Source organism: Cynoglossus semilaevis, chromosome 16 (genome assembly GCF_000523025.1).
Source record: "Cynoglossus semilaevis isolate Cse_v1.0 chromosome 16, Cse_v1.0, whole genome shotgun sequence".
Taxonomy (NCBI): Eukaryota; Metazoa; Chordata; class Actinopteri; order Pleuronectiformes; family Cynoglossidae; genus Cynoglossus; species Cynoglossus semilaevis.
The window spans coordinates 6,291,559-6,307,106 of NC_024322.1; the positions used below are offsets into that span (position 1 = coordinate 6,291,559).

The 15,548-nt window shown below is 39.7% G+C and overlaps 3 protein-coding genes across 4 annotated transcripts in view; 1 reads left to right on the top strand and 2 right to left on the bottom strand.

The window, feature by feature from the left end:
- Positions 1-594: 594 nt before the first annotated feature.
- Positions 595-5,460, bottom strand: cirsr (corepressor of RBPJ and splicing regulator). Its single transcript, XM_008328290.3, has 11 exons — positions 5,243-5,460; positions 4,514-4,608; positions 4,275-4,348; positions 4,118-4,131; positions 3,977-4,038; positions 3,830-3,878; positions 3,204-3,324; positions 2,320-2,426; positions 1,991-2,076; positions 1,128-1,792; positions 595-1,009 (listed from the first exon to the last, which is right to left on the bottom strand). Exons 1-11 carry the CDS (start codon positions 5,312-5,314, stop codon positions 990-992), a joined length of 1,365 nt encoding a protein of 454 aa, XP_008326512.1. The 5' UTR covers positions 5,315-5,460; the 3' UTR covers positions 595-989.
- A 123-nt stretch (positions 5,461-5,583) lies between these two features.
- scrn3 (secernin 3) lies at positions 5,584-9,143 on the top strand. Of its 2 annotated transcripts, none has more exons than XM_008328293.3 (8): positions 5,584-5,712; positions 6,258-6,427; positions 6,533-6,714; positions 6,845-7,044; positions 7,236-7,448; positions 7,547-7,709; positions 8,031-8,211; positions 8,302-9,143. In XM_008328293.3, the coding sequence occupies exons 2-8, from the start codon at positions 6,272-6,274 to the stop codon at positions 8,467-8,469; spliced, it is 1,263 nt and encodes a 420-aa protein (XP_008326515.1). In that variant the 5' UTR covers positions 5,584-5,712; positions 6,258-6,271; the 3' UTR covers positions 8,470-9,143. The 2 variants fall into 2 exon arrangements, with proteins under 2 accessions (XP_008326515.1, XP_008326516.1); XM_008328294.3 differs by lacking the exon at positions 5,584-5,712 and adding an exon at positions 5,735-6,125.
- gpr155a (G protein-coupled receptor 155a) overlaps positions 8,546-15,548 on the bottom strand; it is an 8,469-nt gene continuing 1,466 nt past the window's right edge. Inside the window, exons 3-16 of the mRNA XM_008328292.3 lie at positions 14,984-15,383; positions 14,125-14,296; positions 13,884-14,039; positions 13,539-13,622; positions 13,288-13,408; positions 13,067-13,151; positions 12,774-12,864; positions 12,488-12,686; positions 12,284-12,373; positions 12,050-12,180; positions 11,535-11,630; positions 11,393-11,457; positions 11,152-11,289; positions 8,546-10,536 (exon numbers count right to left, since the gene is read on the bottom strand). Coding sequence (XP_008326514.1) covers positions 10,341-10,536; positions 11,152-11,289; positions 11,393-11,457; positions 11,535-11,630; positions 12,050-12,180; positions 12,284-12,373; positions 12,488-12,686; positions 12,774-12,864; positions 13,067-13,151; positions 13,288-13,408; positions 13,539-13,622; positions 13,884-14,039; positions 14,125-14,296; positions 14,984-15,383 — 2,024 coding nt within the window. The 3' untranslated portion in view covers positions 8,546-10,340. The remainder of the gene's footprint in view (positions 10,537-11,151; positions 11,290-11,392; positions 11,458-11,534; positions 11,631-12,049; positions 12,181-12,283; positions 12,374-12,487; positions 12,687-12,773; positions 12,865-13,066; positions 13,152-13,287; positions 13,409-13,538; positions 13,623-13,883; positions 14,040-14,124; positions 14,297-14,983; positions 15,384-15,548) is intronic.

The window sequence follows — 15,548 nt, forward strand, 5'->3', positions numbered from 1 at the left end:
AAAAAGACTAGCGGCAAATTGTACGCATAAAACGCACTTTGACGGCGCATTTGGTATTTAACTGGCGTTTTAAACTAAAAATGAATATATATATATATATATTTTAAAAAGATAATCTAAAATTAATGCTTTCATTTTATTTAACTTTTTGTAAGCAACGCGGGCACGAACATTATTTCTGGACAAAAATGTTACATGTGAAAAAAATGTTTTCATTTTAAATTTTAAACAGTGAAAATCAAGCGCTATTGCCGCAGCAAAGCAATTAAAACAGAAATGTTGAAATAATAATTCATGTCTCCGTTTGTTTCAGTTTCTGCACTGACGCACTTATTTGGACAGATAGAGGCGTGGAATTAATTCTATTTAATTCTAAGAAAATGTCAAAAATAATTTAAAAAGTATTTAATGCACTCCTATGCTTATGACAGTCAGACACAATTTATGAATAATTTAAAAATAAATATTTTTTACTACTAAATTTGCTCTGCGTAGAATTGTGTGATCCTTCAGACTCAGGTGTCCAGAGTTTGAAGGACATTGACTTCCGCTTCAGTCTGACGGTGTCGACATTCAATTCACCTCCACCAAATGCAGTCATTAAAGATGGGAAGATTTAACATTTATTCAGTAAAAGTCTGGACATGACAGATTCTATATTCTATCAAGCATCATAGAAGTACACAGTCGAGATTTCCTTAACCCAAAAAAAGACACAATCGTAATGAAAGCCTGATTAAAAATGGCAGCTCGTACAGAACTACAGTGTCTCCAGCAGCCAAATGACCGGGAAAATGGATGTAACATTCTCGCCACCAGCGGATCTTGGCTGCAAATTGCTTCTAATGGTAATCAATTAATTTAGAGCCTTTCACTCACGGTTCTACGGACGGCAGCAGAGAGCAGTGAGCTGCATATCGATGTTTTCTGTGAACTGCCGCCCTCTGCTGGACGGAAAAGGAGATGGCTCTGCAAATATCTGCATGCATTCACGACTTCTGTGTGAACACTTCATAAAAAAAAAACACACACACACACATTAGGTGGGATGTGTGCAAAACATACACGTTTCATTCATTGTTGTTGGATCAAAAAACAAAAACAAAAAAATCAGTGTTTTCTTTTACCTCTGTCTGGACTAGTTTCTCTTCTCTCCCTACTCCTACTTCTTTCTCTTCTCCTTTCCCTGCTCCTGCTCCTCCCAGCCGCTGTTCTGCCTCTCCGTCCATCTGTGCTGTGTCTGTTCCTCTCAGCATCTCCGCTGTGACGCCTCTCTGTACCTCTGTCCTCCCTGCCTCTGTCTCGACTCCTGCTTCTTGCCAAATCGGGTCTGGAGCTGCCTGGCCTCTGTCTGTCTCTGCTGCTGTGTCTCCGTCTCTCCTGACCTCCCTCCGGGCTGCCATGTCGACTCCTGCTGCTTCCCCTCTCTGCCTGGGGTTGCCTGTAATTCCTCTGCTCCTCTTCAGACCGCCTGGGTCCGTTGCGAGGACTCCGTGACCTGCTCCTGTGAGAAGAGGCCCTTCTCTGACTCTTGACTTGTTGTTCGGTCTTGGAGCTCTTGTCCCGACAGGAATCTTTCTTCTTGCTCTTTTTCTTTCTCTTCTGGCTTTTCTCCTTATCGTCACTGTCTGAATCTGAGCCGCTGTCGCTATCACCACTGCTGCTGCTGCTGCTGGAGGAGTCACTGCTGCTGCTACTCTCACGCTTCTTCTTGTGTTTCCTTTTGCTTTTCTTCTTCTGCTTTTTGCTCTTCTTTTTCTTGGCCTTCTGTTTTTCCAGGCGATCGAGTTTCCTGTGGAGCACCAATAACATCACACACTTACAATGGAATAAGTTTGGATATATAAAAACTTATACACACACCCACATATATACACACACAAAGATATACACACACACACACACATATATATACACTGTATATAGAATAGAAGAATAATTTGTTTTGGAAATAGACAACTGTACACTCAGCTTCATTTTTTTTTTTTACCTGAGCAGCTTCTGTTTTTGTTTTGTTGATAATGACTTCAGAAATTCCACCTCAGGATCTTCCTCTTCTTCACTGGCAACAAAATTCTGTAATGGTTCAGAATGTGGTTAATTTTTCTTGAATTAAATTGAAACACATCAGTGTAATCATGGAACAAAACATGTTGTGATAATGTAATGTAATATTACATGAGTAATAAGTGTCAACATTTCAGTGCATGTATGTCATGGCAGCTGCTCTCTTATCTGAAGGGTAAAGAACGACTGTGTTTTTGTACGTTGTCCTGTGTGCGTGTGCGTGTGTGTGTGTGCACAAAGACAGACAATTACCTGTGATGGATCACAAACAGTAGCGTTTCTATCAAGGACACATTTTTTCAGGGCAAACCCACTGTTTCGCATCTCCGCCATTAACTCTGAGGGGTGCATCGACGGACCTGTTAACACAGATCACAGCCTCAGAGTCCCATTGATGTCAAAACCGCGTCGGCAGCAATCCCCACAGTGGGGATTTTCAGCGGGTGGGTGGGGGGGCTTTGTTAACAAAATGGGACATCAAATCAACTCACTCCACTTCCGGCTGAGCAATTCAAACAATATCATTCTCTGCCAAAGCAGCAGTTAGGGCGAACAGGAATACACAACAATTACATGCTTTCTTTTTCTCCGGCACAGAGGGAGGACCATTACTGCTCTCCACCATCAACACCATGCACTGACCAGACTCTCTCTAAGTAAACATTATTGCTGATTGCAGAGGTGAGAATCAGCTAAAGAACAGCAGCAACAGCTGCAGCCTGACAGGAGAGTTCCAGCAGGTGAAGAGTCTGGGTGCAGACCAGCACTGAATGTATACACATTTAACACTGACTATCTCTGTACAGATGCACATTTCACAGAGCAGGATATAAATTAGGCAGCAACAGGAAAATCTACACAATTTCAGACATAATGGTTATTACATTAGGGCTTATTGTGTAAACTGAGTTTCACAATAAATATCTTGATTTGATTTATCAAAAATAATTATTTTGAATTGAAAAACTTTCTATGTAATTTAAAATATTGTTATTAAATAAAGTTGATATTAATTGGATAAATTTAATAAAAATGATTCATTCTTATTTAAATTACTTCCCAACTCTAATATTACATAAACCTAAAGACAACAGCACTGAAAGTGATATAATACACAGTGACTCTACGTTGTCTACCTGCTGCCTCCTCTGATGCCATAGAGCTGGCGTTGATGCCGGACAGTCCGTAGAGAGGACACTCTCTGTCTGTGTTCACGTGGCCCCACTTGTGACATTTGATGCATCTTACGTTGCGCACCTGAAAAGACAGCAGCAAATGTGACTCACTGTGCTCTGGCTGAAGATGTCAGTCATGCAAAGAAATTTAAACTGAACCCATCTCATTTTTATATTTTTTTAATTCAGTTTTGTAAGTTATGCTTTTTCCTTCTCCATAAATATAATAAAGAAAAGTATATTTGGTGAAGTTTCTTGCTCTACATAAAAGCAGGAAATAAGAACATTTTATTAACAACTTTGTAATTTTATTTTTCATATTAAAACTGTTAATGGCCAAAATCCAACCACATCTCTCATCATTCACTGGTCATTAATGAGCATTCAACATTTTATGTTTGTGTTATGTCACATAAAATATTGTTTGCAGTGAAGCAGTTTTAAAATCTTTTAAATTAACTCCCCTTAATATGTAGCAGAAGCTAAGAAGCAGAGAAAAACATTCATTTTTTTCAGTCAAGGACTTTTTCCTTTATCACATTAAGAGTTTTAACTACAAAATTGCATCAAGACCAATCACTACACACCTGGATCCCAAATGGCTGATCCCTAATGTTCATGTCATCCTTTGCATATCTACAAGATAAAAAAAAGTTAAAACAATGGCACATTCCAAGTAACACAGAAACTGATACTGTAGCATTAAGGAAAGAAAAAAAAAATCAAAAACTTACTTCTCTCGAGGGGCAACTTTCTGCCACTCAAATTTATATTCGTCCCCTCCCTCTGCTCCCTCCTGAAAACAGATATTCACACATTAGTGTGTGTGAGGTATTAACGTATGACATGTCTAAAAGTAACATATTTTTTCTTACCTCTTTTGCTTCCTCTTTTGGGCAAAGACAAGTAATGAGGAGAACAAAAAGAGAAAAAAAAGTTAATTTTTTATTTTTATTTATTGTTATGGTATCAATCAAAATGAGCAGAACATTAAAAATGGATGAAAGACACTTCATTACTGGGATCATTTACCTTTGGAGGCACCAGGAGGAGCATCGTACATGAAATTGAGGCCATTTTTAACACGATCATCACCCATTAGCAACCTGTACGTAAAAAAACAAAAACGAAATAAATAAAATTGGCTTTGTTGTGTTGCACACTCCTCAAAGACAATCTCCAATAATATTAATAAACTCTCCAGATGGGCTGACCCATCACATTTCCTGCAGTTGACTATATTGACGAACTGCATTGTTTATATGTCAAACCTGTTGTTGTAGGTATCCTGCTCCTTCAGATACGCCTGCATGAGATCTTCCTGTTTCTTCTTGTCATAAGTCAGTTTCTGCTCTGCGATCCATACCTGACATATGAAGACAATATGTTGGTACATATACAGTAGTGACACACTCTTAAGAAATAAAAAAATGTAACATTTGTTAAATAAAAAATAAATATGTGGCACACAGTATCTACATGAAGAAAACTAATTTAACATAGTTCTTGTTAAAATAATAACTTATTATAAAGATAAACGAGCAGCTGCTGTTGAGAAGGTATAATTTATATTTAATCAAAACCCAGGCCTTTTCGAGTCTGCAACAGGTTAATAAAAGGCATTCATTCAGAGTTTAGCCTTAGCTTCATAGTACAAATAAATTAAATGAACGTGAATTACAACAAAAAGTGACCTCTGCATTTCATCACCAACATGAGCAAGGGGAGCAGTGTGTGCGGACGGCCATGCTCAGAGTACCTCAGTGGATTGTGGATTCGAACCTGAAACCTTCCGCTTCCTTAACCATCAAGCCACAACTGCCCATACCGCATGTTCAGCTACATTTCCAAATTGCAATTAAAATACGAAACGGCATCTATATTTCTGTCGTCTGTTTCTGACAATTAATTGAAACTTATACTTATATGTTAGACATAGCAACATTTAGCCTATGGCTAGCCTGCTAACCTGCAGTAGCCTAACTGCTGCGAACACTCACCTTTTTGATATTTGACTTCGAGGCTGGGTGAAAATCTTTCTTGCACATAAAATTTGCAAACGACTTCCCCATATTGGCGACCTATGGAGTTATCTTCAAATGAAAATAAAGTATCAGTAAAACAAGTACAGCTAACGAAGTTGGTAGCTCCGCTTCTCCGCTTGTAAACAAACGTATCACGCAAAGATGATTCACAGTGGATATAGCGAAGCGAAGAATACATCCGGGTCACCACGTCTGTCACCACGACGTTTTAAACGTCTTTGCTCAAAAAGCACGGCGGAAACAACACATAGATTTCCCACAATTCAAAATGAGGGGTCAATATTTAAAAACCAAATACGCTAATAATAATAAAAAAAGAAAATGAAATTAACTTCATCCAAGTGTTTCCGTGTCACAGAGAGAGAATGTGTTGAAATCATGCAGTAAACTGAAATGAGAATAGAAACTTAAACTGACAGACGCAGGTAAGACCGGGATCCTTGTAATATTAGTAGCATTTAAGTTTAAAGTACACTGAACGACTGGCCTTAAAGGTCACACCTGACGTCAACATTTAACTCAACTGTACATCCGACAACATAATTCTGTTCTGTTTTTTCGTGCATTTGTGAACAGTTTAATATGTGAACATGTCATCTGATTTAAGTTAAGATTGATCATTTGAAATTTCTATAACCCATCATATAAGTTCACAGTAGAGGTAAATGTTATGGTATAAGAATAGTAATGAGACCTGCGGTGTTTTGACAAGCAGTGACAGGAAGCAGAACTGGAGGTGGTAGAAACAAGGATGCTGGGATTTTTAATATTTAAGTCCAGGATGGATGGATGAAAGTCTGGGGAACAGCCACGTTTGAGATTATGTTATAGAAACAAGGTATGCTGGTTTTCAGAAAGAAGGTGTTGGGCAGCTGAGCAGGTCATGTTGACAAAGTGACTGTGATTATAGTGATACACAGAAAGTGAGTGTTGCTATTATCTAGTACATCATTCTCTGTTTTTATGTTAGACAACTTTGAGACCATGCAGCCATCTTCCTGTGACACCTTCGTGGCCCTGCCCCCCTCCACTGAGGGACACCGTGTCATCTTTGGGAAAAACGCTGACCGGCCATGTGATGAAGTCCAGGAGGTTGTTTATTTTCCTGCTAAAGACTACAGTGCAGGGGAGAAAGTGGAAGTAGGTCACAGAATACATTGTCTTTATCAGCTTTTATACATAAACTCATCAATGTAGTTCCACTGACAGACATCACTCGTGTCCTGTCTGTGTCCATCCTTTTAGTGCACATACATAGAGGTTGACCAGGTTCCCCACACATACGCTGTTGTGTTGAGTAAACCAGCCTGGATGTGGGGAGCAGAGATGGGTGCAAATGAACATCAAGTGTGCATCGGTAATGAGGCCGTATGGGGCAGAGAGAGTGCAGATGATGACGAGGCTCTTCTGGGCATGGACTTACTCAGGTACACGCCATGAAAAAAATACCTTTTCCTTACTTTCATGTGTATGGTATTCTTTTATTCAGCTATTATTTAGTTACAAGAGGCAAGACAAAAACTCAGAGAAATAAGGAATGTGTTTGCTGACGTACAGACTGGGACTGGAGAGAGCTGACAAAGCTGAGAAAGCAGTGAATGTCATAGCAGAGCTGCTGGAGAAATATGGTCAGGGTGGAGCTTGTATGGAGGACCAGTGTGGCTTCACCTACCACAACAGCTTCCTTATCACAGACAGGAAGGAGGCCTGGCTGCTGGAAACATCAGGGAAGTACTGGGCTGCTGAAAGAGTCAAAGGTGAGGAAGACCAATCGAAATACTTCCCACGCCTAATCCTACAGTTCTTTTCACAATGGTACCACTAGAGGGCGTTGTAGGATCAAACATGTAAAATGTCCCCGTTTCTGCATATGCACCTCAGCTATAGCTTTTGATTTACTGTATATACATTAACTTATAATGAATACATGTTTCATATTCTCCTGTAGGGGGATATCGAAACATCTCAAACCAGTATAGCATTACTACAAAGATAGACAAGGAACATCCAGGGATGAGGGAGTACGCTCGGAGCAAAGGCTGGTGGAATGGAAAATCCCAGTTCAACTTTGCCACAGTCTACTCCTTCACCACTACAGCCAGGATAGAAGCTGCTGGGAGTCGATACTACGACGGCAAAAAGCTGCTGGAAAGGAGCAGCGGTTAGTTTGATGTTAACTTTCTTTAAAGCGGTCATGTGTGGCTGTTTTAGACAAAGGTATGTGTTTATCTTATACTCGTCGTCGTTCATGTTCTACAGGTCACATCACTGCTGAGACCATGATGGATATTTTGAGGGATAAAGACAGTGGCATCAACATGGAGGGGATGTTCCTGAGTGCAGGAAGTATGGTGTCTGTGATTCCCACCAACCCTGACCTGCCAGGAGTTCACTATTTCACAGCTACTCCAGACCCAGAAAGGTAAAGAACTTTAAAGTAGAACATGCAGGTTTGGTTCAGTTAATAAAGGGCACGACCCTTCTCCTTCCCCTCTGTAGAGGTTGCTACAAATAGGGGACTGGGACAAATCCTTCTTGCCTTTAGTGATCATAAATGTTGTCAAAGATTTTCAACGTTCTTTAAATGCAATAATAGCCTCCAACTTCTACTTGCTTTTTGCTCTGATTGTAGACAGTGCCCTCTTGTGCCAGATATGATACGTGGTCTTTGTTTCCAAAAACAATTGATTGGAGAAACATTGAATATATATATGATCGTTTTTAAAAATATTTTTGATTTCAGGTCAGTTTTTAAGCCCTTCATCTTTGTAAAACATGCTCATCAGCTGAAGCTGACGACTTCTCCGTGTTACGGTCCAAATGATCCGGTCAAGAAGAAACCTCGTTTCCAGAGTAAACCTGACCGCAGACATGAATTATTTATCAAGCATGAGGTTGTGGCAGCTGCCATCGACTCATACAAGGTCTGACACTTAACTCAAGCCTGTATGTCAACTGCCTTGTTTAATGCAGTCACTGTGGACATCTATATAAAATGTCCTGTTTCTCTGTAGGACAAAGGAAAGAAGATCACAGACGGTATGAGGCAGCTGGAAAAGAAGTCACTGACAGAGATGGAAGAGATTCTTTCGAATGGCATCGATCAACCAGATTTTTTGGTGGATTTGTTTCCCAGCTGTGTCCAGAAGGAGGTGGATTTTTACAGCAAAAACTTTAAATGACCTTTGTCTGAAGAAATTGAAAAACGACAACTAGAGCCTTATGTTTGGCTCAAAGAAAACGAAGACCACAATTTTAAGGTTTATTGTACATTTAATTCTAAACCAAAATCATAAATATGTAGCTTCTGACAGAACATTTCTGCAAATGCTTTATTAAATAAAAGTAAAATCTATTTAATTTATCATTTAAAAACTCAAATCTCAGCATTTGTAAAAAAGTAATTATCAGATATGTTGGAAATTAGCAGAGAAATAATGCTAAGACTAAATATTTGTTTTATTTCCCTGTAGATTTATGACACAGTAAAGCAGGATCATAGAATTTCAGACACTTTCAGTCTGTTTACTTTATCACTTGAATTACTTGCGATAGATAGTATTACAATACTGGATTTCTGACAAATTGTCTTCAGCACAGAGCCTCTTTAATGTATTAAAAGCCTGCGTGCTGATAAGGTGCAAAATCATGAGCGCACCAAAATATTTAATTCCAACTTTCTTTATCTGCACAACTCACACAGTTCAGATAACCAGTGCAATCATAATTTCACATCACCAACTTTCCATGTAAAATAATGATAGTTCGCATTCACACTCAGTGTCACTCAACGGTACCACCAACCTTTAAAAATAGAACTAAAATATATTAAAATAAACCACTTTCCTTTGGCAAATAGAATAGAATAAAATACTATAAAATGTGCCTCAAATGTCTCGCGTTTTCGTGGTTATTGTTCACACTGTGGAACACAATAGAACTACACAAAGTTCAAATGCCCAGGTGATAATAAGTCTTTAACCAGCCAGACGACAAAGAGAAAATCCAAGTGCAGACAAAGTTAATGAGTTAATAGTTCAACAAACAGCCTCATTCCATGTTATTAGGAGCAGAGACATGTAAAATGAATGATCAGATTACCATAAATATTTCTTTAAAGGTTTTCCCTGTTCAGAACTAAAGGACTGACTCACTGACATTTGTAGCAGCGGCTTTATGTCTATTTCTTTTTAATGTTCTGTTACCAAGTTGTCTTATTAACTAGCTCAGGAGTATATTTAAAATGTACGTTAAATCACATAAAAGGTCATTAACCTGCACTCGGAGCTGCAGTTTCAGTTTCAAACACCTCACTGTGTGGTGTTAGATGTGCAACTGAGAGAAATTAGACAATTCAAAGTCAATAGTCTTAAAGGTTTCACTGATTCTGACATTGTATTTAAATTCCATTAAATGTCCTTTTGAATAAGTTAAAGAAGATTTGATTCAACACAGTTTTTCTTCTGCTGTTTGAATTCTGGCCAATGGTTAGAGCCATGCAGAACTAAAGGGGAAGTAAACATGCTCAAAATATCCTTACCCATGCAACACAACAAGAACCTTGATCCCTTTGATACCCATTCATACACATGTAGTAGGAAGACTATGTTTCTAAAAAGAAACTTGCCTTTATGAAAGCTGAGCTGACAAAGCTATTTCTTGGCAACGGATTACTATGTATGTGATTAGCCATAAAATGGGTAATTTTAATTTGGATATTCTACACGAGTTTTGAGAATACTAAAGATCTTCATGCCTTATGTTTTTGCCTTATTTAGTTTGGGAACATGAAGTCCTTGAATGTCAGTATAAGTACTATAATCACAGAACTGTAACAACTTCAGAGTTAAAATACACCTTCATTAAATAATAGACCTCTCTTTTAGCTAAAAGGTTAAAAACCTGCAGTTCTGTCAAATACTCTGAACTGCTGTCCTGACTGGGTCCAAATAAAAACATGTTGGTGCAAACTAAACAATAGTGCAATAAAGTGACAGACTGTTTACTCTTCAGAGTAAATCTTTGCTGTCTCTTATCTTTGCGAGTCAGTGTGTCATGTGATGAAGCGGTAATAAAGGCGCCCGTCTTGGAAGCAGTATTCCTGACCAATGTGCTGGAGGACACCGCCTTGCTGTAGCTGCGTCCCGTAAAGAACTGCCTCACCGCGGTCCTGAGCCAAACCAACCTGCTGCAGCCAGTCCACCAATTCACAGCCAAGAAAACAGTCCACCGTTGAGCTTTTCCCACACCTGGTGGTGAAGAGGAGCAGGAGGAAACAGAGATGAGAAGGAGACCAAGAACCCACTGACACCAGTGTTAGGTTATGCTCACAGAGTAACATCAATGCTGTTCCCTTACACACACACATGAACACACACGTGAGGCTGAAGCTCAGTTAGTGTAAAACAAAACAAAAAAGAAACCTAAGCAGACGTTTAATTCTCTGGAAACACCTGTAAAAGTATCACTTCCACCTTTGTTGAAACCAACATCCACTCACTGCGTGTTATCTAACCGCTTCCCTCCTCTTTCACATCTGTCTTTCCGCCCTGATAATTATTATTATTTTAAAATTATAAATACATTTACAAATAAAAGGGGTGCCAAGGTGGGGGGAGAGCCCCTGCCTGTGGATGTGTGGAGCTCAAATCGGGGGTCCATTATTATTCAATATGAAGAGCTGTTTGTGGATTTTAGTGCTACAACTACCGGTACTAACAATTTGGATTATACTTCTATGTCATTTAGAATTACATCTTATGACCATAATTATCCATACTGATTCAGAGTCAACTGATTTGTCAGTGATTTTTTTTCTTTATTTTTTAACCTCCATCTGAACAAATCTCACATTTGTCTCTCACCTCCTCTTTTTAACAATATCATGAAAACACTGCTCCTTGTGGTATTTTGTGAACTTGGTGCAGGTCAGTCTGATGTGCTCTGGTAAATGACACTGAAGCTGTTCTTCCTGCTTTCTTCCATACCACAGCCCGTACAACCTGAAGTTGATTTAGGAGAAATAAACAACAAGTGAAACCCACAGAAACAAATATGAAACATGAAAATATTAACTAACTAACTTAACTGAGACTTTCATTTTACCTCTTTTTAAATGGTAATAAAATCATATGTTTATCCAGACCAAAGAGAGCAAACGAGAGCAAACCCTGGGAACACAGGACACGTCATAACATTAGTAAGTTGTCGATTCTCTCAATTCATCAATCATTCCTGGGGAACCAACCTGTCCGTAGTTGGCCACGGCACAAAAGAACTGCAGCTCCAGGTACAGTCTACCAGGGACCTGGTTAAAAAACAACCACAGGCAGCTGGACAGGTTCTGTCAAAACAAGACCAGCGGAGTTTCAGTTTTGATACCTTTAACGTTTACCTCAAATAGTTTCTTTACCACAGGAAAAAAATACATTTGAGACTTTACCAAACTTTTTAACAGAAAACAGAGACTGGCTTTATAAAAAGTAAATATAGACACATTATAGAAAAATTCAAATTCAAAAATATTATTTACACCTCTGTTTAATATGTATGTGTTTTTCTTGTGTGCATGGTCATTAAGGTAGTATAGGCTATGGTAACTAAAAGGTTCATGTTCATGTTACCAGGTCAAAAACTGATGATTGAACAGAAGATGACTATGAAGCAGAGAGATGTGACACAGAAACCGAGACAGAGACAGTTTTTTATAAAGAATCTTTCTGTCTAAATAAAGGTGGATTTTACTGCAGAGATTTTACTCACAGCTAGCAGACTGATGATCAGAAGCAGACACAGGAGCACGTGACGGGCCACCTGTCTGTCTGTGGTCTGCTGCAGCTCTTCCACTTTGACAAGGAGACATTCTGTGGACTCGCATCTAATATCACACTCTCCTGAGGGGGGCAGCAGAACGCACACACAAAGGTGAAATGACTGTGTTGTTTGATGTTGAAAAACAGTGTTGAGGCCAGGGTATGTCACTAACTGACACGTTACCTGCAGGTGTGGTGGTTGTGTTGTTTATACTTGTGCTAATGATCATGTCGGGCATGGGCTGGGCTGCTGCACAGTCACAGATGAGGCATGCTAATATGGAAAAGACAAGACTTTGAGAATTTTGGTAGCAACACTGGAAAAAAAAAATGCGAGCTACAAAATGCATTTGCAAATATTATTCCTGCTAAAAGGAGAAATAAACACCTCTGTTGAGCTCTTCTGACGTGGTGACTGGTTCAATATCTGTTTGGTTTGGGGGCTCAACATCAGCAATGAGATCTTCCGTGGGACAGTTTTCTCCCCCAGTCTGATCATTCTGGGTCCAACTTCCTCGTCTCAGACACACCAGCGAGCTTCCTCCCAGCAGTATGCTGAGGCCAGCTACGACCACGGTGCAGATGATCTGTCCAATCACACAAACACAGCTGGTTCACTCCTATTTGCAGATCCTCAAAATAATTAATTATTTTATTTAATGTGGTGTCATTACCTGTGGTCTACCATAAAAGAAGGAAGAATCAATGGTGTCAGACATTTTCCCTCCTGAAATGAGCAACACTGCAGTAGCTAAGGCAGGAACCCTGTAAACATATGAGAAATATGACAACATCACTGAGAATACTGTCAAATACAGAAACTACAATACATTTAAATGTAAACATTAAATATTCCTGTTTCAACCCTGTGATTTCAGACACACTCAGGTTGGAGAGGTTCGGTGGGATTTCAGTGACGAAGAGTTAAGTTTCATTTCTCTTTTCATTGTTATTTTGAGCGACTTACCCCCAGCCCACAATAACAAACATGCCTGAAGAGACTTTCAGATCCTCAAACTTTCTCATTAGTGCCAGTGACAGCGCAATTAGAGCTGGAGAAACAAACAAAAAAAAAAACAACCCACTGTTATAGCGTTAGCCAACAACGCTCATACATTAACACCAACCTGGGTAACAGAGCACAGTATGATGTGGTGATGTGATAAATGAAAAGAGCAGTCCACTTACCTGGCCACACGAAGGTGCTGTAGAGTGAGGTGCACAACAACATGAAAGTCAGCACCTGCCCGGTGAAGTTGTTTTCTTTCACAATAAAGTTCCACAGGATCATCCCTATACAGGTGAGAAACTAGGGGGAAAAAATCCTGAGCACCACCAACAACAACAACATTTATCTAAGGCGGGGGAGGGGGGAGGGGGATCCTGAGCACCAGCAACAACAACAACATTTATCTAAGGCGGTGTCAGTGTTTGCTCACCTGGGCTAAGAACAGGTTGATGGTGAACATGTGAGGAAGTCTCTTCAGTTTCTTATTTAGAAACATGACAGCGGTTGTCCAAACCTGTCCACAGACAAACAAGGGGTAAAAACATTGACAGACACAAACCAGTTGTTTACTTTGTGGAGGTGACGTCATTTATTATGTGAAGCCATAAAAAGGCACAACCTTAGCAAACATAGGAACAGGTCGTTCCCTAATTATGCATACAGATTGGTGGGCCTAGGGCTGCCTTTGGTGGGACACAGACTAATAATATTTCAAGCAAAAAAAAACAAAACAGGAAAAGTACATCACTCTAATAAGTGTGTAGTGGTGACTCACCAGTGCAACTAAGCTCACGATGCTTATGTTAAAGCTGACGTTCTGCAGTGAATTCATCACAAGTTTGGGATCCATCGACGGGATGGTGAGCAGCCAGGCAGAAACGTACATGATAGGAGCTGAGAGGAAGGTGCAGACCACCATCCCTGAGGTCACCTGTCAGATAACCATATGTGGAGTGAGTTACAAAGAGAAAAGTTGTTCAAGTCAGAAACAAACTTTGTAGTCGCACAGGACTCACGACTTCCAGCTCGGTGCTGTAATAGACAGCATAGATGGCCACACTGGGTGCAGTGGGAAACACTCCGTAAAGGAAGGCGTAGTTGGACAGACTTGAGTGGTTGGAGGAGCTGCTGCCGTTGTTGTTGTCCAGCAGTTCCACCATGTCTTTACAAATAAGGGGCATTAGCAGCCTGAGAAAAAAAAACAAATAAAAAAAGTTTCTCATGTCTGTTGTTTGAATTGGTAATTAACAGAACAAATCAAACTAGTTGTTGTTCATAAAACCAGTTCTGCCCTAGCATTGTATTATTTAGTTTATGACTTAAGTTCAAGTGACACAGTTGTCTGGGATTCCTGAGATAACAACCTGTCAAAGAGACTTACTGTAGGTGACTGGCCTTCAGTCCTGAAGTTAAATCTTCAAAAGACAAAGGGAATAACAACATATGTTCTGGCAGTCTGACGTGAGTTCTACATTTGAGCAGTTCACAGTACTGAGCCAAGGAAAATAACCAAAATCATGTACAACAAATAGAAGTACATAAATAAAAATACAGTTTGTATCTGTTTGTAAAAAAAAAATCAGGAAAAACCAGTTTAAACCTAATGTTAGGAGGAGACTTTGGCTGGTATTAAAAATGTCTCATGTCACTCTCCTCTGTGACATCTTTAAATGACATCCATGTGGTGAAAGGGCTGCGGTCTGAGAGCAGTTTGAGTCACTGAAGCCACTAGAACAAAACAACATGTTGGTGAAGAATATTTAAACAGCTCTGACCTGCAGCTGACTCTTACCCTCTACACTCCTACATTAAAAAAAACCTGCAAAGTCATCAAGATCGGTCAGATGTCAAAAACAATACTGTTCATGTACTCACAGTTTTGCAGTAACGAGTAGTATCAGTGTGACGACTGTGGACCTGGTGAGTTTTGTCAAATGTCCCACCATAGTCAGACCCAGGTAGAACAAGGCGGCTCCACTGAAAGAGTTGGCCAAGCCGTCCACAAACCCGGCCATGAAGGAGGGAATGGACTGTTGCAGCAGAAAGTGGGCCATGAGCCCGATGACAACCATGAACACTATTGGGTTCTTTACCACCTGCAAAACTACCAGTCCCACAATCAGCAGTTTGCTGTGCTTAGGGTTTTCCTGGTTCTTCCACTTCTGCACTTCACAGAGGGCAAAGCCAATGGGATTCAGGAGCATCAAGGACACGGGCGCCACCAGGTAGATGTACTGCATGTACTGTGGGTACGTGTTCTTGTACAAGGCCTCCACTGTGGATTTAAAAAAGAAATACGTGTAAAAAATAATGATACCCTCATGTAACATTATTATTTCAATAACATTCAATAACATCAGAACATTTGTATCAAATGTGTTGTTCTAATGTAAATGATAAAGGTCAAAAGCATTTGTTGTTTTAGTTTATTTTTTTCCCT

What these genes read in the sequence shown, in the direction of transcription:
- cirsr (XM_008328290.3), bottom strand. Translation starts at nt 5,314, where the DNA reads ATGGGGAAGTCGTTTGCAAATTTTATGTGCAAGAAAGATTTTCACCCA. An exon ending in CGAAGTCAAATATCAAAAAG is followed by an intron (nt 4,609 to 5,242) that starts GTGAGTGTTCGC and finishes TTCATATGTCAG; the next exon opens with GTATGGATCGCAGAGCAGAA. An exon ending in ATCAGCCATTTGGGATCCAG is followed by an intron (nt 3,325 to 3,829) that starts GTGTGTAGTGAT and finishes CTGTCTTTTCAG; the next exon opens with GTGCGCAACGTAAGATGCAT.
- scrn3 (XM_008328293.3), top strand. Translation starts at nt 6,272, where the DNA reads ATGCAGCCATCTTCCTGTGACACCTTCGTGGCCCTGCCCCCCTCCACT. An exon ending in GTGCAGGGGAGAAAGTGGAA is followed by an intron (nt 6,428 to 6,532) that starts GTAGGTCACAGA and finishes CCATCCTTTTAG; the next exon opens with TGCACATACATAGAGGTTGA. An exon ending in CTGGGCATGGACTTACTCAG is followed by an intron (nt 6,715 to 6,844) that starts GTACACGCCATG and finishes GCTGACGTACAG; the next exon opens with ACTGGGACTGGAGAGAGCTG.